Below are 22,917 nucleotides of genomic sequence, written 5' to 3' on the forward strand. Positions count from 1 at the left end.
CCAGGGGTTGTACTACAGGGAGGGGTGGGGATAATGTGACAGAGTGGGCGGGGCTGATCCACAGGGCCTCTGACGTGTTTTTTTGTTTTGTTTGTTTGTTTGTTGGTTTGCAGAGGACCGAACCCCAGCAAAGTTCTGCAGCAGCTGCTCATGCTGCAGCCCGAGCAGCAGCTCAGCATCTTCTACACGCTGCACTCCCACCTCAAAGACAGAGGCATGCTGCCCCCTGCTGGCACAGAGGCGCAATGACACACTGCCAGCATCACACTCATTACCGCACTCTGTGTGTGTGTGTGTGTGCGTGCATGCGCGCACACGCATGTATTGCTTGACAGCACATCCATCATCATCATCGTCCTGCCGGGTGGTGACTTGGAACCTCTATGCTTGGGGGTGGGGACTGCGGGTGGGGGGGCATTGGGTGAGTTTATTACTTCCTACAAGCAAAAAGGGGGCGGTATTCAACCTGAGGCCTGAAGGACCTTGGACTGTTAAGCACACGTCTTTCACCGCGCTGGGCGGGCAGAGGACGACTTCCTGCAGACAGCAGGTTTTGCAGTGAGTCGAGCTCAACAAATGAAGCATTTACCAGCAGGAACTGGACCCAAAGTGTCGAGCACGTAGACATGAAGCTACGATTTAAAAGAAAAAAAGAAGAAGAAGAAAAAAAGGACTGGGTGCTGGGTGGTCCTGGGGGTGAATTCGGGTCATCAAACAAACACTGTTTTATTTATTTATATAATGGTCTGAAGCGCACAGCATGAGGAAAACGAATCACACAGCATGTTCGAAGCTTCTGCTGAACAAAGCCGAGCCTTTTCTCCTCTAGCTTTTAGGTTTCACTCGGCGTGCACGTTCGAGCCAGAAACGCATCACCAGCAGAAACACAGTGGAAGATTTCTAACGCACCATCAGGAAAAATTTATCAGAAAGTATTATCTTAAAAAAGAGCAAAACAAAAACATCCACTCTTTTAAAAAAAATCAAATGTCTATCTTACAGAAGCTTCCTGCATTATTTGCATAACTGATTTGTAAATTGTTTCTGGATTTCAGCTGTAAAAAGAAAATGTTTAAATGGATTAAAGCAAACATTTTCCAACCTTCAGCGGAATTCCTGGTGGTGAGCGTAACACAGTCTATTCCCGCGTTGTTACGTTGATGGCAGGCGGCATAAAAGAACATGGCAACTTCAGTCAGTGTTAGCATATGCAGTTACATGTTAGCGGTTAGCGTACGTGGTCACGTTAGCCTTTGGATGCTGAGTCACCGACATCACACCAGCATCCACAGTGCGAACATGGATAGCAAACAGTTTTCATTAATTGCAGTGTCTGATTTTTGGATGTTCATTCACAATTGTTAATCTTGGTACAAAAAAAGAAATCAAGTTTGTTTTTTCCCGATCTGCATTCAACATTGTAGGTGTAGCTTGAATCTGTAGCTGCTACAGCTAAACCACGTTAGCATCTGAGCATTTGATGCTTCCCACCAAAAAATGTCCCAACCAATTAAAATGTTTTTTTTTTGTTTGTTTGTTTTTGTTTTCTTTTTAAATCTGACTGGATTATTCCTTTTGTAATTTCTGAAATCTTGTCTAGTTGATGCAAAATGTTAACAATTTTAATCATGACCACCTGTTCTGCACGTAATGTGGCGCTGCGTCAGGAAACACATCCATGTAAAATTTGTGCCAAATAGATATGCAGATCCATATCAGATCTAATGTGGATGAAGAATCTCTGATTTAAAAAGTTAAATTCCGATGATCTCATCTCTGTAGTTAAACCTCAAATAAACTGGATGTTTTTAAAACTGATGTCTAAAAGCAGAAATACACTGAAATACAAAATACATGATGATTATAATAATAAGTATTATATTATTATTTTCCTGTGTCCAGGTTTGATGCTGGCATGAAACAAAAATGAAAACAAAATGATAAATATTGTCTTAATTTGGAGTTTTAAACTGTTTAGTTAACTGAAAAATACACGCAAAAAATACAAAAAGGAATTTTTTTTTATTTAATTCTTACTTAATTGTACATCAGAAGTCTCCACGTGTGTTTCCTATCTTTTAGTTTTGTAAATAAATACAGTGAAAATATTTATCTGAACACATATGCGTGTAAACCTGCTGATTAAAAAAAAAACTACGAGAAATGATATCCAAAGAGATTTTGCATGAACAAATAAAACAGGTAGAAATGTAAGTCTGAACTCAACTTTATTCAGATGCTGTAATTTTATGAAAGATTGTGCTTCCTTTGTCTGATTAGCAGCATGTTAGCTACACACACACAAAAGCTATTTTAGTGTCTTCCTGACTATTTCAGTTGGTAGGTGGGGGCTGTCATTATTAGTGATGTAACGGTTCAGTCTGTGACTTACTGTTTGAAATTTCCCATCAGAAAAAGAAATGTAAAATTTATAAACGTTAGTGGAAAAACATAAACAATGAAAAACTTAACCAATCACATCAGCAAAATTTAAATTGAGAAATATTTGATTGTTTTGAAGTTTTGTAATTACATTTTCAGCTCTTCGTTAAAAATTGTGTTGAAAAGTGGAAATGAATCATCAAAAAAATGATGGAAACAAAACTTTAAATCTGTTTTTGTTTAAGAAAGAAAAAATGTTTTAAAGAACATTTTTTGTTTATAAATCAATTCAAGTAAAATTCAAATGCTAAAGCATACATGGACGTCATCGTTGGTTCGACAAATGCAATAATTGATTTTTGTTTGATGCAAACGTTTAAGCTGATAAGTCCTGTATCCTGTAAAATATGTAAAAAAAAAAAAAAAAAGTCATACTGCATCTGCACATCTGCTTGTTTATAAAAACAGGAACCGGAACAGAAAGTTCATCAGCAATATATTTAGCCTTATGCAAGTTTTCTACTTTATTCTCTGAATGTGAGTTCAGTAAAACTTGATGTAAAAAATCTGGAGATTTTGGAATTTCTGAAGGAATTCAGCTCAGGCAGAGAGAAATGTTTACCAAAGCACCATCTGATTGGAACCCGTGGTTTGGACAAGGCTGCAGGACCCAGTTCAGATGAATCCAGATCAGGGAACTGGGTCACTAGATTTCGTAGCCTGTGTACAGTGTGCATCTCTTTGTGGATGGATCCTGTTCTGCTTTACGTTTACACAGAATGTAGAATTTTAGAATGTTTCCAGTTGAACTGTACAACACAAATTTAACATCACTAATAAATTCACGCCAGAATAAACCTCAAAGTAAAATTCTGAAGGAAAGCAAAAAATCACATTACAAATATAAGTTTTGTCATAGGTTCAGCAAAAAGTTGCAAATTTACAAGTAAACATCAATACACTAAGATACTGTAAATACCATGAGAACACCGTGAGAGTAAAACACATCTTAAAAACTACAGTCACAGTTATCAGCAAACATGAAAAGTTACAATTTAATTGGAAAAACATCTAAAAATTGAGAAACTATATATTTTTTAATATCTAGAAAATTGTAACATTATGAGTAGTTTTTAAAATGACACTTACATAGTATTTTAAGAGGGGCAGGGTGCTTTAATGGGATAAAAATTCAGAATGTCACACTAATAAGTGGCTTCAAAAAGTTGTAATGCATAAAAAAGTCACTGTATGTGTCTGTGAGCAACCTGAAGACATTTTTGGGACTAGCTGTAACGTACTGTATAAAATGCACCGTTTCTTTACTCGCCGGACAACAGGAAGAAACGCATCCAGGTAAAAACAGCAAACAATCCATAACAAACTGGAGGCGGTCTGATTGTTAGTTGCTGTGATTCCCAACCTGAGGCTCCGGGGCCTCGCGGAGAACCTGACAAGGATTCTACTTCACAAAAATTCTCCTTTAGACGCCCTGTTACCGTCTTCCATAGAAATACTTTGTTACCTGCTAATGTCTAAGATAGAAGCGTTAACATGTTAAATATGGATTATTGATACTTTTGTACAAAAAAATCTCAACTCTTCTGCTGAATGGTTGATATGCGTTACTTTTGGTTACTTAGTCTTTTTGTTGTTTTAAAAAAATTGCTTCATTTAAAGTCTCTTTAAAAACAAGTTGTGAAACTTGTTTATTGGATGTTCCCATAATTGTAAGTTTTATTATTCTTAAATAATTAATGGTGTCAGTTATTTAAAATAAAAAATTCAGATTTTTCTGTCACATTTTACGTCAACACTTTGTTCTTAAGATGTTCACTGTTACTTTCCCAAGCCCTATTATAGCGTGACGCTTAAACATTAATTGCACGATGAAATAGAAAATGGCAAATAATAAACCTTTAGGTATGACGGATAGAAGCGCGACACATAACCGGTTACTTGGTGGCACACTCCAAACTCCACGGTTTACAGTAACTAACTTATTACGTTGAATAATTTATATCATTAATCTTGTGAAAGAGGGAAAAATAGTTTTATAGCTGAAAAGTATATAATGATGCACTGCAGATATTTGGTTGCTTTTTCATTTATGTAATTATTATTATTTGGTTTATGTGGAGATGTTTTGTAATGAAAATCTGAAGCTTGAAGGGTAAAGTTGTCATTTTAAGATGTAATGTTTTGCTGCTTGTTGGGGGTAAATACAAAGATTGTTGGGGAGAATGTAAAACTGTTTAGGGTTTAGGGTTAAAACAGTGAATAAAGGTTTCTTTTCATTAAAATCTTTGAGGTTCTTCTTAAATTATTATATCTGATGTGCTGTTTGTTTCGTTTTTCTTTCGTATTGGTGTTTGAACATTTGAACAACTATTGAACATAAAAATCTCACTTCCAGACTGAAGGAACAACTTCACATTTATTGACACAAAGTGACAACTATCCAAAAAAAGGCAGGGAAAAAGATGTGTGTGGCCGTGCAGACAACGAGAGAAGGTTTTAGGAGGGATGTGATGGACAGGCATGTGGGAGCAGACCCACAGGACCAGGTTCAAGTGTCTGCAGTGGTGCTTGATGATGTCACAAAGCCTTCTCAGTCATCTGACAGCTCTTCATTAAAGTGCATTTCACATTTGAATCACATGAAAACTGCACAACAAAAACATTCTACAGTAATCACACTGGCATTTTAAAAAAGTTAAATTGATGACTTCATATTAGGTTGTTGTGACCTTTTACCTTTTATGTTTACATTTAACATCCTCAACTACGGAGTTCTGCAACAATGACATGGCAGAATAAGAGCAATCTGAGATTTCTAACATCCACCAATCCAGATCCAGTCACCTCCTAAATTTAATGGAATCTTCTGTGGCCTAATATCTATTTGTGGTGCAAATTTAGGTAAAATCCGTGCAGTTTTGATGTAATCCTGCTCACAGACAGACAAATAAACACCAATGATTTTATTACATCCTTGGTGGACGTAAAAAAAAAAAAAAAAAAAAACTATTAAAAATAAAAATTGATTAAAACATTCAGATTATCAGTGGAAACATACAGTATGGCCTTGTAAAATAAGGACTTCCTGTCATTTTATTTTGATGATACAACCCCTCCAGTGGTCTCTGCTCATGTGCTTAGAAATGCATTAAATAATGGATATGTACTGGAGTTCTGGACAAAATTCTATTTTACCTGCATTAATGATAAATGTCCACCAGGTGGAGACAGTGCTCCATTTCAAGAACCTTGAGCACAGACTGCCGTAGGACACAATAATTAAACTTCTTTGTAGTAGATAACAGTGTTTACATTCCACTGGACATAAAAATGATAGTGCGATTTTCAATTGAAATTTAACTGCCAAATGTACGTTATAGCTCCATATTTGTCACAGAAAATAAAATTTCATCATGTTTGGTAGTTTGAAGAACAGACATGAGATCAACATTTAATCTTCTTGTGGCAAATTATAAAAAAGTAATAAAAAATAGTGCATTTTACAATTTCAGTTTAACTGCAAAACATTTTACGTACGTATGTCACAGAAAATAAAATTTCATTATGTTCAGTAGTTTGAATATACATGAGCTCGACATTTAATCCTAACATGGAAAAAAAAAAAAAAATCATCAGGAGATGACATGTTGCCCCTGGTCCCCACAAGTCTGTAATACAAAATGTCCAGGGATCACCAGAGTATACCCTTATGCTAAATATGACTGAAATTCGTCAAGTGGTTCTTGAGAAACTGCGCTAACAAGCGAAAATGGACGGACATGCTGATAGCTGTATCCCCCTGTATTTCATACCAGGATGATTAAAAAAAACCCCAAAGGTTTAACAACTTGACATGCAGTTTATCAACGCTGCTGTGAAAACATTTTAAACTAATGTCATGCTAAGCTAACATGGCCTGAGTAAAATTAATGCCAATCGAGTATCAAGACGCTCAATGCCACAGAAAAGCACTGACAAAACCTGATTTCTTCTGTAGCTAAAACCACTCCTGAAAACATTTCTGACATGTTGTATCAGGCCCATGAGCCCACTGAGGATTAGCAAAGAAAAGTCTGTTGACGCTGGGAAGAACCTGTCATGGTGATATTCCTCTGGGGTTTGGTGTCTGCTGTTTCTGTGTCTTTCAAGAAACTATGCCTTGCATACAAGCTTGTATCAGCCAGGTCCTGGGAGGGACTGGGTGATAGTGTTGATTCTTAGCCTAAAGTCTCACAGCTGGTATTGTGGAAATTATTAGTCTGTGCTGCTTTGCGTTGGACAATTTGGAGCTTGTTGATATTTTCACAAGAATTCAAAATTGTTGTGCAATTCTAGTCTGGGTATTTCTTGGGCACACAAAGCCCTATAAGACTGTTCTTTTGTGCCAGTTCCATGGGTTTTTAGGTTTCTTTCAAGCCCCCCCAGTTTCCTCTTGGCTTTGGCCACAATTTAAATTATTTTAAAATGATAACATCAAGGTGCTCTGTTTGATTTTCAGATTCAACCCATTTCTTCAGGATCCTTAAGTCTTTCTGGACGTATTCATCCTTTTCAGTACAGTCATCAACAAAGACTCAAACTCCTCATGTTATTTACATAAATCGGGAACAAGATTAGGCCAAGAACAGACCCTTGATGAACACCGGATTCTGCTGCTGCAGGGGACTATTTTGCTCCAGACAGTCCTACTTGTTGGGATCGATCCCTCAGTGGCGCTAACAGTAAGGGGGCAGTAAATGTGAAATCATGTCTTTCTTTCTAGCTTTGGAATGTTCAGTTTACCAGATAGTAAATTAGTGCATGGTTGACAGTGAAATGAGTCTTTCTGACGGAAGCCTGTTAGACTCCAAACAACTCCTTCAGAGAAGAAACACCTCACCACTCCGTTTGTTAACTTTGTATTGAGTTATCCTCTGTAGTTAGCTAACCAAATCATTGAATTGAACCCTTGTTTCATCTTCCTCAATTACAACAGACTGTGAATTTGGCCTATCAGGACAGAAAATTAACCGCAGCAAAGCTAGCCCAACACGCACTAACAACCTCAACACAAGAAAAGCAAAAGGCACTGTAATTTCCATCAGGTGAAAAATTGAGGTGCTAAATTTACTTAAAATACATGTCAGGAAAAATGTCCCTAAAGCAACACAGGGGTACAATGCTAACTTAGCTAACATGAGGATGTGCTCGCGCCCCCCATATCGTACATCTGGGTGCAGGGTTTCCAGTTCGTTATAAAGGGCAACAACCCAAATAGCTAACTGGAAAATTCCTGCAAAGAAAATTATAACACAACTGATCTGGATGGCTTCCAGTTCATTGCGGGAATTTCGCAGGAACTCGTGTGTTAGCTGGTAAGCTAAAGGCAAACCTCCGACAAAAGCCAGAGAGAAGGTGTTCAGTAGGCCCATGAGACGCGTTGCCTTGGTGACATGGAGGAAGAGTGAGTGATGGACGAACCACAGGAGGCCTACAGTAGCGAAGGAGCCAAAGTATGCAAGGTATTCTGGACCGTAGACCTGCAGTGCCGCAATCAGGCTCCCGCCAAACTGGTTCCTCACGGTTGTTGGGTCTGGAACGTTGTCTTCACTGAGGGAACCAAAGAGAACAAAGGTTTAGACGTTTTTGAACACATTCATGGCATTTACATACAACCCCAATTCCAGTGAAGTTGGGATGTTGTGTAAAATGTAAATAAAAACAGAATACAATGATTTGTAAATCCTCTTCAACCTATATTCAATTGAATACACCACAAAGACAAGATATTTAATGTTCAAACTGATCAACTTTATTGTTCTTGTGCAAATATTTGCTCATTTTGAAATGGATGCCTGCAACACGTTTCAAAAAAGCTGGAACAGGGCCACAGAAGACTGGGAAAGTTGATAAATGCTCAAAGAACATCTGTTTGGAACATTCCACAGGTGAACAGGTTAACTGGAAACAGGTGTCATGATTGGGTATATGAAAAAATAGTCCAACAGTTTAAGAACAATGTTTCTCAATGTTCAGTTGCAAGGAATTTATGGATTCCATCACCTACAGTCTATAATATAATCAGAAGATTCGGAGAATCTGGAGAACTTTCTACACGTAAGCGGGAAGGCTGAACACCAACACTGAATGCCCGTGACCTTTGATCCCTCAGGCAGCAATGCATTAAAAACCATCATCATTTTGTAAAGGATCTTACTGCGTGGGCTCAGGAACACTTCAGAAAACCATTGTCAGTTAATACAGTTCGTCGCTACATCTACAAGTGCAAGTTAAAACTACTATGCAAAGTGAAAGCCATACATCAACAGCATCTAGAAACGTCGCCGCCTTCTCTGGGCCCGAGCTCATTTGAAATGGACAGACGCAAAGTGGAAAAGTGTGCTGTGGTCTGATGAGTCCACATTTCATATTGTTTTGGGAAATCATGGATGTCGTGTCCTCCAGACAACAGAGGAAAAAGACCATCCAGAATGTTACGAGCGCAAAGTTTAAAAGCCAGCATCTGTGATGGTATGGGGGTGTGTTAGTGCCCATGGCATGAGCAACTTACACATCTGTGGTGGCACCATCAATGCTGAAAGGTACATTCAGGTTTTGGAGCGACACATGCTGCAATCCAAGCAACGTCTTTTTCAGGGACGCCCCTGCTTATTTCAGCAAGACAATGCCAAGTCAATTTCTGCACGTTACAACAGCGTGGCTTCGTAGTAAATGAGTGCGGGTACTAGATTGGCCTGCCTGCAGTCCAGACCTGTCGCCCATTGAAAATGTTTGGCGCATTATGAAGCGCAAAATACGACAATGGAGACCCCGGACTGTTGAACAACTGAAGTCGTACATCAAGCAAGAATGGGAAAGAATTCCACCTACAAAGCTTCAATAATCAGTGTCCTCAGTTCTCAAACTCTATTGAGTGTTGTTAGAAAGAAAGGTGATGTAACACAGTAGTAAACATACCACTGTCCCAGTTTTTTTTGAAACGTGTTGCAGGCATCCATTTCAAAATGAGCAAATATTTCCACAAAAACAATAAAGTTTATCAGTTTGAACATTGTAGAGAAGCTTGAATCTTCGACTGGACTGGGTTGCTTGACGCGAGAATGTTTCACTTCTTCTCTACAAGGGTCAAGACAGAAGTCAGACAACCAGAGCAAGAATTTTAGCTGAGGAAGCTTCTGCGATTTGAAGCGAAATGTCCTCGCGTCAAGTAACCCAGCCAGTCGAAGATTCAAGCTTCTCTACGATGGAAACCACCTGGACAACTGAGAGCCTTCACAGAACAGTTTGAACATTAAATATCTTGTCTTTGTGGTGTATTCAACTGAATAAGGTTGAAGAGAATTTGCAAATCATTGTATTCTGTTTTTATTTACATTTTACACAATGTCCCAACTTCACTGGAATTAGAGTTGTAGGTTCAACACATTTACACATAAAAAACAGATCTTATACCTGATCCAAGCACATGGAATCACATCTGCAAGTGGAACAGCATCTTGCTGCTCAACACTCGCTGGTTAAAATGACTCATGTGACTTTACAATGTCACATAAAGATAACGGGCAGGATGAGCCACCTCGCTAATATGCAGATCAAAGTTCACATCAAGATTTTTAAGTCTTTCATGAGACTGAGTCATGTAGAGCAGGTCTGGACTTCCAAGTATGTAGACTTGGGTTTGTCTGGCAGTCACGCTACCTGTCCACATCCTTGGACATGACACTGGCTCAATCCCAATACTATCCCTTGGCAAAATGGTATGGCCAAGGGAAGGTATTGTCTTAGTCCCCCCCAACTGTAAGTGGATATCAGTCTTTGCTGTGGAAGTAACCTGCGTTGGACTGGCGTCCTATCCAGAAGGAGTTGTAGTCTCTCATGTACTTCACGGTACAGAATCCTAAGATAAGCAACGGGCCTCAGGGCCTGTATAGGACTTACTTGTTCTTCTTCAGACACACCTTCAGATTTGCAGTATGAGATGCTACCAACATAACAGGAAGTACATCTGCAAGTCATCAGCATAACGGTGAACATGGATCCCGTGGCTACATATAAACTAACCAAGAGGTGCAACACAGCGGAAGAATGGCAGCAGATCCAGAAGAGAATTATCGCAAGGCAGCAGAAAGTGATTAGAAACCAACAAACCAGATGTCGAGGATGAGCAGCGTTGCCACGATGGCGTAAACGCCATCACTGAATGCCTCCACTCGCTCCTTACTGAGGGGCTCATTAGGGAGGTAGGTGTAGAACAACATGGAGTCTGGTGTTTCCTCCACGTGACCTGAAGATGAGCAGAGATCACAAAACTTCACTTCAGAATGTCTGACCAGAGTCAAGATGTGGATAGAAAACCTCCCGAAAACCTTACCGACTGCTTTCGAGCGACACCACTTCACACACTGTGAGATGTACGGCAGGAAGATGACAATGGCCAGCAACACGTATGACTGGAATACAAAAATATTTCCAGTGTGGAAAAATGCTGAATTTACTTATAACAAAAAGACTTCAGTAGAAATGAAGAACTTTCACTCGTCATCTTAGGTCATCCAACTATTACAAATCTGTGCCTTACATTTGACCAGGATCTCAGTTTAGATTATCACGTCAGTTGTCTGACATCACCTTGTTTTTTCTCCACTCATTGAACATTGCCTGACTCAGTCACATTCATGCATTCATTTTGTCACGATTAGATTTCAAAAACTTATTGCTGCCTCAGCAAGCCGCCTCTGGATGGCTTCTTCAAGATCCTCCAAGAGGTCTCAAGTGACACCAGTTTTGTCATCTTCACACTGACTCCATAAAGTTAAGACTTCGTGGGGAGAAAGATTTTGGTTTTCTTGAGCGCTACGTGGTCAAATGCCTCCCAAACTCTTGTGTCTCCACAGAACAAGCAGGTCTCTGAGGTCTTCTGACCAAAGCCTGTTAGTGGTTAGTCTGTCTCGGCTGAAAACCAAAGGAGACTGTGGCTCCCAACTGGTGGAATTCTGGAAAGCCTTTGGATTTGAGATCTGTGGACAGTTTGGCTCCCTTAAAATTTATATTCTTCTCTTTATATTGCTGTGAGTGTGGTGGAGGAGAGTGGCAAAAGTAATGACTTGTGATCGAAGGTGCAAGACTGAAAAGGAAAGGTGCAAAAAAAAAAAGACAGGAGGCGGAGCTGAAGATGCTACAGTTTTGAGAGTGACGAGGATGGACACGATTAGGAATGAACAACGACGGAACGGTTTGGAGACCAAGTCAGAGAGGCAAGATTGAGAGGTTTGGATGCAGGGTATATAGCGAGAAGGATACTGAGGATGGAGTCACCAGGCAGGAGAAGAAAAGGGAGACCAAAGAGAAGGTTTATGGATGAAGTAATGGAGGATATGCTGGTGGTCGATGAGACAGGAGGACGAGGTGAGATGGAAGATGCAAAATCTGCTGTAGCGCAATGGGAGCAGATGAAAAACAACTATTCATGTGCTGTAATTTGAATATTTGAATTTGAGAATCTCAGGCTTCAGAAGACTTTTTTCAATATTTGTTGACCTTATTGATTAAATAAACAACAGTAACGAGCAGACAATCTCTGATAACGTCTGATGATGGAGATTATGATTATGGAGAGACAGAAACGTGACCGACCAACTGGAACAGGAAGAATGAGGTGATGCTGGCAAAGAAACACATGATGGGGACCCTCAGGATGACTTTCAAGATGTGGTGTTTGTAGAAAGTCCGGTTCTCCAAGATCTGGATCTGCTCGTTCAGCAGGAAGGGCTGGCTGAAGGCGTACAGCACGATCACCGCCTGCGGCCGGGAAATAAGATCGAAGGTGCAAAAACAACACACGTTAGGCAGACGTTAGGAAGTTCACTGGAAAGCAACTTGAGCCAAAATGTGACTTTTGGATCACAAAATAAAGGAAATAAAGTGAATCCAGGATCTTTAATTTTCTGGAAAAATAAGCAAACTTTGATCTCAGTTTCCTGTTTCTTAGGCAACAGTTTGATCTACAGTCAAAAAACAGCAGAACCATCACATGAAGTGAAGAAAGGAGAATACTGACCTGATGAGGCCAATCACTATCACGCATCCACAAAACAGCAAAATCCCGAGAATGTTCTTGGGGAAAGTCGCCATCAGGGAGAACTGCAACCATGGATGTTAGCATTAGACAGCAGATAAAAAACAGAAACCAGAACGATGCGCAATGTTTGGTACTCACCGTGTATGGCAGGAACGTTATCAACATCATGCACGCCTGAAACAGGACCAAAAGCACAACTACAGCAGAAAACAGCGTTTATCCGAGAAACCTACAATTAGCCTTAAATAAATGTGCAACATGATGCTCACATAGCACGTTTACATATTTAAGGTTAATTGCAATAGATAAATGTTTCATCTCCTTAATATGCATCGACGCATCAGGAGATTAATGCAAGAACACTTTTCAAGTCACTGAATACACTGTTCTACAAATTTTTCTTATTTTTTAAATCACAGTCCTACACCTGAAAATCACTTGCTCTGTTAACTAGAGCCATACCGATATTGATTTTTCTTTTTTTTGGGGGGGGGGGGGGGTATTGATGCAGATATTACACTGGTCTACAAATTTTAAATTTTTCTTTTTAAATTCTTTTAAGTCTTACTTCTGAAGATCACCAGCGGCCTCATGTACAAAGACTTGCGTTGACTTTCTACTAAAGGTTGGCATACGCCAAAACCCTGAATCTGGCGTAAGCACAAATACAGTAGTTTTTCAGAATAATAGTAGTGCTATGTGACTAAAAAGATTAATCCAGGTTTTGAGTATATTTCTTATTGTTACATGGGAAACAAGGTACCAGTAGATTCAGTAGATTCTCACAAATCCAACAAGACCAAGCATTCATGATATGCACACTCTTAAGGCTATGAAATTGGGCTATTAGTAAAATAAAAAAGTAGAAAAGGGGCTGTTCACAACAAACAACCATCAAAATGGATAGAAGAATAACCAGAATGGCAAAGGCTCACCCATTGATCAGCTCCAGGATGATCAAAGACAGTCTGGAATTACCTGTAAGTGCTGTGACAGTTAGAAGACGCCTGTGTGAAGCTAATTTATTTGCAAGAATCCCCCGCAAAGTCCCTCTGTTAAATAAAAGACATGTGCAGAAGAGGTTACAATTTGCCAAAGAACACATCAACTGGCCTAAAGAGAAATGGAGGAATATTTTGTGGACTGATGAGAGTAAAATTGTTCTTTTTGGGTCCAAGGGCCGCAGACAGTTTGTGAGACGACCCCAAACTCTGAATTCAAGCCACAGTTCACAGTGAAGACAGGTGAAGCATGGTGGTGCAAGCATCATGATATGGGCATGTTTCTCCTACTATGGTGTTGGGCCTATATATCGCATACCAGGTATCATGGATCAGTTTGGATATGTCAAAATACTTGAAGAGGTCATGTTGCCTTATGCTGAAGAGGACATGCCCTTGAAATGGGTGTTTCAACAAGACAATGACCCCAAGCACACTAGTAAACGAGCAAAACCTTGGTTCCAAACCAACAAAATTAATGCCTTGCAGATGTGAAGAAATCATGAAAAACTGTGGTTATACAACTAAATACTAGTTTAGTGATTCACAGGATTGCTAAAAAAGCAGTTTGAACATAACAGTTTTGAGTTTGTAGCGTCAACAGCAGATGTTACTATTATTGTGAACACCCCCTTTTCTACTTTTTTTTTTACTAATAGCCCAATTTCATAGCCTTAAGAATGTGCATATCATGAATGCTTGGTCTTGTTGGATTTGTGAGAATCTACTGAATCTACTGGTACCTTGTTCCCCATTGTAACAATCAGAAATATACTCAAACCTGGATTAATCTTTTTAGTCACATAGCACTAATATTATTCTGAACACTACTGTATATTCAGGTGTATCAAAGTGTGCGTAGGCATGAATCCACGCACGTTCAGTTTGTACATCCCACTGAACGTGGAATTTAGCACACGTGAACACGCATCAAATCCTGGCCACACCTCTATTTGAATATGCAAATGTATTCAGTAGTTTGGTTGTGTCGTGCTGACAGAACCATAAGTGTGGAGTGTTGTGCATTTGATGATGCCCACCATTGTCTGTGTGTTGTTGTGTGTAAAAGTTAAGAACTTTCAGAGACAGGTGCAAAAACAAGGAAAGCTGTGGTTAGATCGCCGTTCTCACAGCTCGCTGTAATGTAAAACGGAAATTAAATAAGTATATTTGTGTGTGTAAATGCTGAACTGAGCTGTACGAGCCCGCTGAAGTAAAGAGATAGGTAAACGGCGGCTAACAGTGTGTGACATTAACATTACACACGCTTTTATCGGGGGCTTGTTAAGAGGCTCCCTAGTTCAACCATCAAGAAAACATTAATAATATAATAATAAAAATCGAATGTGCACATGCCCAAATGGTCCACGCTGGTTTTTCCTTAGGAACAATTAAACTGCTAAATCATGTGATGACGCTTTCATATACGTATGTGTGCAGTTAACAGCCCCAATTACCTTCGGGAAACCGGCTCTCGCTGCAAAATGCGCTGTAATGTTGGAATGTACCTGGATGACATTCGGATGATTGCGTCCCCACAGAGCTGAAATGGCTCCGCACAAGGTTGACTGGCACACTCCTGACTGATCAGCCAGCTCCCGTTGGAATGCCCATGATGCCAGGATGCCCAGCGTGATCAGCACCTGTGTGCGCAGAGACAACCCCTGGCTCCTCGCCGTATGTGCTCTGGGCGGCTGCAGTTCTGTGTGGTATTCCCAGTAGCAGTGGCCTGGTAATCAAAATTGGTTTATGAGCCAATTATTGTCATTTGCAAGTAAATCTTTGCGTTCCCTGAGTACACACCTCATGTCGGATTGCACCATTTGCAAGGTCTCCTAACAACACAAACACAGCCACTGTTAGTGCCATTTTACGCATCACTTTGCGCGTGCTTTTATATCCATCCATATAATTGCAAACGCGTTATTTGCTCATCACTGTCTCTCTGATGTGCACATCACTCTGATGATTTCTTGTTTTCACACTATTAAAGATTCCTTTATGTGTCCGCAATGGAACAATAGCTTTAGAAACGTGTGTACGTGAGCCAGGATTTTTGCATGACGCACCGCACATTTCCACGATCATTTCACTTTTGATACACCTGTACGTTGGCGTGGAGACGGACGTACATTAGGTTTTTTGTGCGTAAGCACGCTTTGTACATGAGGCCCCCTGCTCTGGTAACTAGAACCCAACCGATACTTACGAGGTTCAGCAGTGCCAGGCAATCATCAATTTTATTGATCACCTGGAACAATCTAAGAAAACCAAAAACAATCAGTAACCAATATTAAAAAACAAAAACAAGATGACTCCTGCGTTAGCACTGACAACTGACTGATGTGAGCGGCCCACGCCACCGTCACGATCAGGAAGGTCATCAAGTAAACAGCGATCTTAGTTGTCAGCAGAAGCTGAACACTTTCACTCAAATCCTGAAACACAAACGGATTAATTTTACACCATTTAAACACTTACACTCTGTTGGTAAGAAGTCGCAGACGTTAACGTTACCTCCTGATCTTCCACCTTTGTATGTGCAACTGGCAGAATCTGAAATCACAGTTTAAGAAAGGTCGCATTTACACACCATCACATCCGCAGAAACAACAATGAACTAACTTTCCCCAACTGAAACAATTCCAAACATCCAAAAACAGCTGTATTTCTGTGAAGGCTCTCAGTTGTCCAGGTGGTTTCCATTGTAGAGAAGCTTGAATCTTCAACTGGACTGGGCTGCTTGACGTGAAGACATTTTGCTTCAAATCGCAGAAGCTTCCTCAGCTAAAATTCTTGTTCTGGTAGTCTGACTTCTGTCTTGACCCTTGTAGAGAAGAACAAACAGAAGCCACAAAAGCTGGAGTTTTAAACCTAACCAGACCCCTCCTACCAAGAGGCAGACTGCTATTGGCTAATTGCTTTAATTAGCACCTATTGTGCTCTAGTTAGCATGCTCCTAACCCTCACTGGTTCAAATTCAAATTTATTAATTTATAATGATGCACTGTTTCTTTCTCTTTTTTCTCTGTATGCACCACTCTGCATTTAATCATTAGTGATCGATCTCTGCTCCCCTCCACAGCATGTCTTTTTCCTGGGTCTCTCCCTCAGCCCCAACCAGTCCCAGCAGAAGACTGCCCGTCCCTGAGCCTGGTTCTGCTGGAGGTTTCTTCCTGTTAAAAGGGAGTTTTTCCTTCCCACTGTAGCCAAGTGCTTGCTCACAGGGGGTCGTTTTGACCGTTGGGGTTTTACATAATGTATGGCCTTGCCTTACAATATAAAGCGCCTTGGGGCAACTGTTTGTTGTGATTTGGCGCTATATAAAAAAATTGATTGATTGAATTGATTGAATTGCTTTGTGTCAAAAGTCTGGCAGCAGCATTTTGAACCAGTTGAAGACCCCTAATCCTGGACTGCGGTAAGACAGAAAATAGAGCATTACAATAGTCCAATCTAGAAGAGACAAATGCATGAATCAAAGTCTCAGCATCAGCCATAGACAGGATGGGACGAATCTTCGCTATATTTCGCAAATGGAAGAAAGCAGTCCTCGTAATGTCTCTAATGTGGAGATCAAAGGACAACGTAGGATCAAAAATTACTCCAAGGTTCCTCACTTTATCCGTATGATGTATAACACACGAACCTAAGCTAAATGCTAGCTGATCAAATTGATGCCGATACCTCGCTGGACCAAGAACCATAACTTCAGTCTTATCAGAATTTAAAAGTAGGAAGTTACTAGACATCCAACTTCTTACTGATACAAGGCAATCTTCCAAAGATTTTATGTGAATGAGATTACCAGCAGTTACTGGCATGTACAATTGAGTGTCCTCAGCATAGTAATGAAATGGAATCCCAAAGCGCAGCAGGGTATTCCCAAGGGGTGCTACATAAAGGAAAAAAAGCAGGGGGCCTAAAACAGATCCCTGCGGAACCCCAAATTTCATGTCCCTACATTCAGAGGAGGTGCCATTACACAAGACACAGTAAGAACGACTGGACAGGTATGACGTCAACCATGCAAGAGCAGTTCCAGTAATCCCAAAGTGATTCTCCAGCCTACTGAGTAAAATATGATGATCCACAGTATCAAACGCAGCACTAAGATCCAACAGCACCAAGACTGTAGCGGTATCTGAGTCCATTGCTTGCAAAAGGTCATTCACTACTTTAGTAAGTGCTGTCTCTGTGGAGTGATATTTTCTAAAAGCAGACTGCAGTGGCTCAAAAAGATTATTCTCAGTGAGGTAGTCCACGAGCTGTCGCGAAACCACTTTTTCCAGGATTTTAGAACAAATGATAGATTTGATATTGGTCTATAATTTTTCAATCCACAAGGGTCAAGATTGGATTTCTTAAGTAATGGTTTAATCACTGCAGACTTGAAACATTTAGGAACAGATCCAGAAGTTAATGAGAGATTTATAATTTCCAGCACAGTCGGTCCAAGAGTGGGCCACAGGTCCTTAAACAGTTTTGTTGGTATAGGATCCAATGAACAGGTTGTGCTTTTAGTAGACATCATGAGCTTCGTCAGCGCGCCTAGCGAGATACCATCAAAATCTGTAAATCTGGGTAACACCTCAGTGAGCGCATCCACCTACATAGCAGTATGCGGTGGCTGGACCAAAGCCTGGTGAGATATGCTCAACCTAATATCCTCAATTTTCTTCTCGAAATAGTCCAAGAAGTCCTGTGCTGAAAAGGGAGAGTGAATAACAGGTGGTTGTCCATGAATGAGAAATGCTACAGTGTCAAACAAAACTTTGAATTATGCTTGTTTTATTGATCAAATCAGAATAATAGGCACGCTTTGTAGCCAGTAGTGCATGCTTATAATCTAAGACAGCATCACGCCATGCAAGGTGGAACACCTGTAATTTAGAATTATGCCATTTCCGTTCCAAACCTCGAACCTTCTGCCTAAGGTCACGCAAGTAACCATTGAACCAAGGCGACTGCGCCCTGGGAAGGTGTGGCCTTAAAAGAGGAGGCGCAACCTTATCCAGTGTAGCCTTGAGCGCTGAATTCAAGCCATCCGCAAGACTATCCACTGACTGAACATTCTCCAAACCTGAAGCCAAAATTTCAGGCAGTCTGGTTTCGAGTTCAGTCATAGTTGAGGGATTAATGCGTCGCTGCAGAGACAGACAAGGCTTTCGGTCCACTAAACGCGGCAACATAAATGCACACCTAATAAATGAGTGGTCAGAGACCACCGAGGCAAGAGGCAAAATGTCAATGTTCGTGATAGCAAGGCCACGTGTGAGAACCAAATCAAGGGTATTTCCACTAATGTGCGTTGAATCCTGAATTCATTGCTGGAATCCCAAAGCATCCACAAGTTCCATAAATGACTTGCAAAGGGGTTCAGAGGGCTTATTTATATGAATGTTAAAGTCACCAATAATCAAAATGTTGTCTGCACTAGCTGACAGGCTAGAGATGAATGCACCAAATTCATCTAAGAATTCAGAATATGGGCCAGGAGGCCTATAAACAGTGACAAAATAACATGACTGATTTCCATACTTCTGACCCTGACAATATGTAGCATCAGAGCGGAGAGTCAGATGCTCAAACGAATTATATTTATGACCCCCAACAGTCAATAAGGTAAACCTGGATTTATAAATGTAAGCAACACCCCAGATATGGTTCAGATATGTCGATGACACATGGGTTAAAATCAAGCAACAGGAAGTTGAGGACTTTACAGAGCACATCAACTCGGTGGACTCCAATATCAAGTTCACATGTGAGGATGCCAGAAACAACCATTTAGCCTTCTTGGACTGTGATGTTACAATTGGAGAGAACAGGCAGCTCCAGACAGGGGTTTACAGAAAACCCACTCACACCGACCAATATCTGCTCTTTGGCTCAAACCAACCCTTGAACACAAGCTCGGGTGATCAGGACTCTTCAACACAGAACCCTACAGGTGCCCACAACTACAGAGGGAAGGGCTAAACAACTTGTCCGGAAAGCCCTCACAATATGTGGGTACCCAAAGGTGGGTACCACATATTGGGTACCCGCTCCCCGAGAGTCCAGGTAAAATTGTATCCCTGGACGGATCAGAAATTCAGACTGTCTCGCACTATAAGTATCTAGGTGTATGGCTTGATAACTCTCTAGTTTTTGAAACCCACATCATTAATCTGCTCACCAAAGCAAAGGCGAGAATGGCTTTTTATACCGCCACAAAACACTTTCACTCGCCCAATAAGAGAGCTTTTGGTAAAAACTACAGTTCTCCCCATCCTTGATTATGGAGACTTAGTTTACAGAATGGCATCAAAGACTCTGCTCCACAAACTTGATGTTGTATATCATGCTGCCACACGCTTTGTTACAGGTGCACCTTTCACCATGCACCACTGTGACTTGTACTCAATGGTGAAGTGGCCCTCTCTCCACACACGTAGACAAATCCATTGGCTATTGTGTATTTACAAATGTTTGATTGGCTTATTTGAGCTCTTTATTAAACATCCATGCTTCTAGTCGCACTCTCCGCTCCAGCACTTACATCAGTCTGGTGGTCCCAAAAGTTCGCACAGTCTTTGGTCGCTCCTCTTTCCAGTTTTCTGCAGCAAGTGACTGGAATAACTTACAACAGTCTCTAAAGCTTAGTTTGTTTTTACGTCTATCTACTTTTAAAAACTCAATTTCTAACATTTTACAGGACCACTGCACATGTTTTTAATATTGTATATCTTAATTCTTAACATTTTCTGTTTTATTGTTGTTGTTTCTGCAGTTGTTTTACTGTATGTTTTTCACTGTTGTATGTGGAGATTGTGAATCTGTTATTCTCTCCTGCTGTTGTGTTGCCTCTTGTCCAGGTCGTCATTGTAAATGAGAAAATGTTCTCAATTGACTTACCTGGTAAAACATTGAATAAATAAAATAAATAAATAAATGGTCCCTGGATAAAGTGCAGAAGTCCCAGAGAACAAAGAGACCAGTCAGACAGGAGACGGAGACAAAAAGAAGAGGAGTGTCTCTTCCTTATTTAGCAGGAGTAGGGCAAAAACTACAGAGGATCTTCACACAGCACAAAATCCCAGTTTACTTTAAACCTGTTAACACCTTGAGACAGAAATTAGTTCACCCTAAGGACAGGATCCCTAGTTACAAACGGAGCAATGTAGTGTATTCTATCAGATGTCAGGAAAACTGTAACGAACACTACATAGGTGAAACGATGCAGCCGTTGCACAAAAGGCTATACCAGCACCGCAGAGAGGGCACCAGTGGACCTCAGTCTGCAGTTAATCTCCACCTTAAAGACACTAACCACACATGTGAGGACAAGGAAGATAAAATCTTAGCCAGAGAGAAGAAATGGTTTGAGAGAGGGGTGAAGGAGGCATTCTGTGTGAAACAGTTTAAACCCAGCCTTAACCGGGAAGGGGGTCTGAGACACGCTTTGTCCCCTGTTTACAATGGGGTACTCAGGTCAAAGCAGTTTCAGTCTTTTGTTCATGGTAATGAGTCATTCACGTCATTAGGAGACTCATCAGGAGAGGCGTCAGTCCCTTCGTTAGGAGGGACAGCTACCCTGTCATTAGGAGGGTGCTAACTAGAGCCCAATAAGTGCTAATTAAAGCAGTTGTTTAGTCACTAACCAATAGCAGTCTGCCTTTCGGTAGGAGGGGTCTGGTTAGGTTTAAAACTCCAGCTTTTGTGGCTTCTGTTTGTTCTTCTCTGCAAGGGTCAAGACAGAAGTCAGACTACCAGAGCAAGAATTTTAGCTGAGGAAGCTTCTGTGATTTGAAGCGAAACGTCCACGCGTCAAGCAACCCAGTCCAGTCAAAGATTCAAGCTTCTCTACTACAAAGAGATGTAGAAAATTTGTTTATCTTGGGCGTCAGTGCAGTAGTGATAGCGCACTATTTTTACTGACGTCTGTGTCTTTGGATCAGATAACTCAGAGACAGCTGGACGGATTTCCTTCAAACTTGGTGTGAACATTATGTATAGCGACATCTAGTGGTGATTAGAGTGTGAAGTAATTTGGTCAAAGATCAATGAAAACAAGCCCCCTCCCACCCCCACCCCCCAAAAAAAGCTTAACGTTTTTTTTTTATATATCCCAACAACCAAGAAGCCTAAATGGATAATCTAAAACATATATTGGTCAGCAAATTTGTCATGACTTCATCATGAAGTCTCACAGTGAAAACACCACGATAGGCTGATGTATATTTACTTGTATTTTGTATTTTGGTGTGTTGAGTGTGCATAGTGTTAATCAGCCCTCTGATGACTCATTACAGTTTGAATATACAGAAACTCAAAGAGAGCCACGCCCACTGACGTGGGGAAGATTTTTTTTTTTTTTTTTACAGTTTGTATATATAGCGATGTTTCAGGTGAGGGAAGCCACTCTGTCAGATCTGAATATCACCAATCCAACCATGAATTTCAAAGCAGCCCAATTGACAATTACGTCAGTAAACAAGGATAAAACCAAATTAAAAACAGGCATAATACTGGAACATAAAAACCCAACAGCACCGGCTGATGGAATCAAATAATTATGTCTATTTTAGAGTTTATTAATTTGGTTGTTTAGAAAAAAGTAAAAACTAAACAAGTGCATTTTAAAGGCACAGGTGTCATAAAGCACCTGCGCAGATATAAATATAATACTGTGGGTGAATGAATTATTTTTATGCCGATGTAGAAAAAGTTTAATTTGGACTTTTTAAAAGATCGTGCTGCCACTGTGACGTTTTATTCTATGTAATCTTGTACCATGACGGTGGCGATGATGGAGATGACGGCGTCGCTGTAGGACAGGAGCCGGTGTGAAGACTGAGTCCCTCCCGGTGGTTCGGACGGACTCCCGCTCACCCGGACGGAACCTGTGCTGCACCTCTTGGTTTTCTTCTCCATCTCCTCCTCGACGTGGTGCTCGATGATGTCGCTGCTGTCATTTTCCTCCATCATTACGTGGAATTGAACGTAAACACACCACACCGAGCGTCAGCTGACCGGGGACCGGCTGCGTCAGTGCTGCGCGCCGCCTGCGCAGACAGGACGCCTCCCTCCCGTCCTCCACCGCTCGCCACTGCTCAGAAGCTCCGGGCAGTGTGACCTCCCTCTAACTCTCTCTCTCTCTCTTTTTTAAATAACTTTATTCAAAGCAGGTATAGCAAGACGACAACTATAGTATGTAAACGAATCATTTTTTAAAGACAAAACATAATTTATGTAATATAAATTTAAATTTTAAAAGTTTCTGGACAATTTTTATACATGATGTGTGTTTTTATGTACAACTGAACACTTTTTAGTGGAAGTATAGCTTTCTGAAACAGGTAACTCCATAAATGGAATAATTAGGGGTCCAAACCCAGAAGGGGTGAAGACCTCTGATTATAATTTACCAAGTTATGTGACCTATTATTT

General features: G+C 40.6%; 2 protein-coding genes across 2 annotated transcripts in view; one reads left to right on the forward strand and one right to left on the reverse strand.

Annotated features, from left to right (window-relative positions):
- Positions 1-2,941, forward strand: part of cds1 (CDP-diacylglycerol synthase (phosphatidate cytidylyltransferase) 1) — a 71,827-nt gene extending 68,886 nt beyond the window's left edge. The window contains exon 13 of the mRNA XM_034171182.1: positions 114-2,941. Coding sequence (XP_034027073.1) covers positions 114-249 — 136 coding nt within the window. The 3' untranslated portion in view covers positions 250-2,941. The remainder of the gene's footprint in view (positions 1-113) is intronic.
- Positions 2,942-5,483: 2,542 nt separating this feature from the next.
- tmem175 (transmembrane protein 175) lies at positions 5,484-22,521 on the reverse strand. Its single transcript, XM_034171183.1, has 10 exons — positions 22,261-22,521; positions 16,000-16,038; positions 15,825-15,920; positions 15,692-15,745; positions 12,620-12,655; positions 12,457-12,543; positions 12,037-12,201; positions 10,775-10,853; positions 10,552-10,687; positions 5,484-7,992 (listed from the first exon to the last, which is right to left on the reverse strand). The coding sequence occupies exons 1-10, from the start codon at positions 22,453-22,455 to the stop codon at positions 7,323-7,325; spliced, it is 1,557 nt and encodes a 518-aa protein (XP_034027074.1). The 5' UTR covers positions 22,456-22,521; the 3' UTR covers positions 5,484-7,322.
- Between the last annotated feature and the right edge of the window lie 396 nt (positions 22,522-22,917).

Source organism: Thalassophryne amazonica, chromosome 5, assembly GCF_902500255.1.
Source record: "Thalassophryne amazonica chromosome 5, fThaAma1.1, whole genome shotgun sequence".
NCBI classification, from domain to species: domain Eukaryota; kingdom Metazoa; phylum Chordata; class Actinopteri; order Batrachoidiformes; family Batrachoididae; genus Thalassophryne; species Thalassophryne amazonica.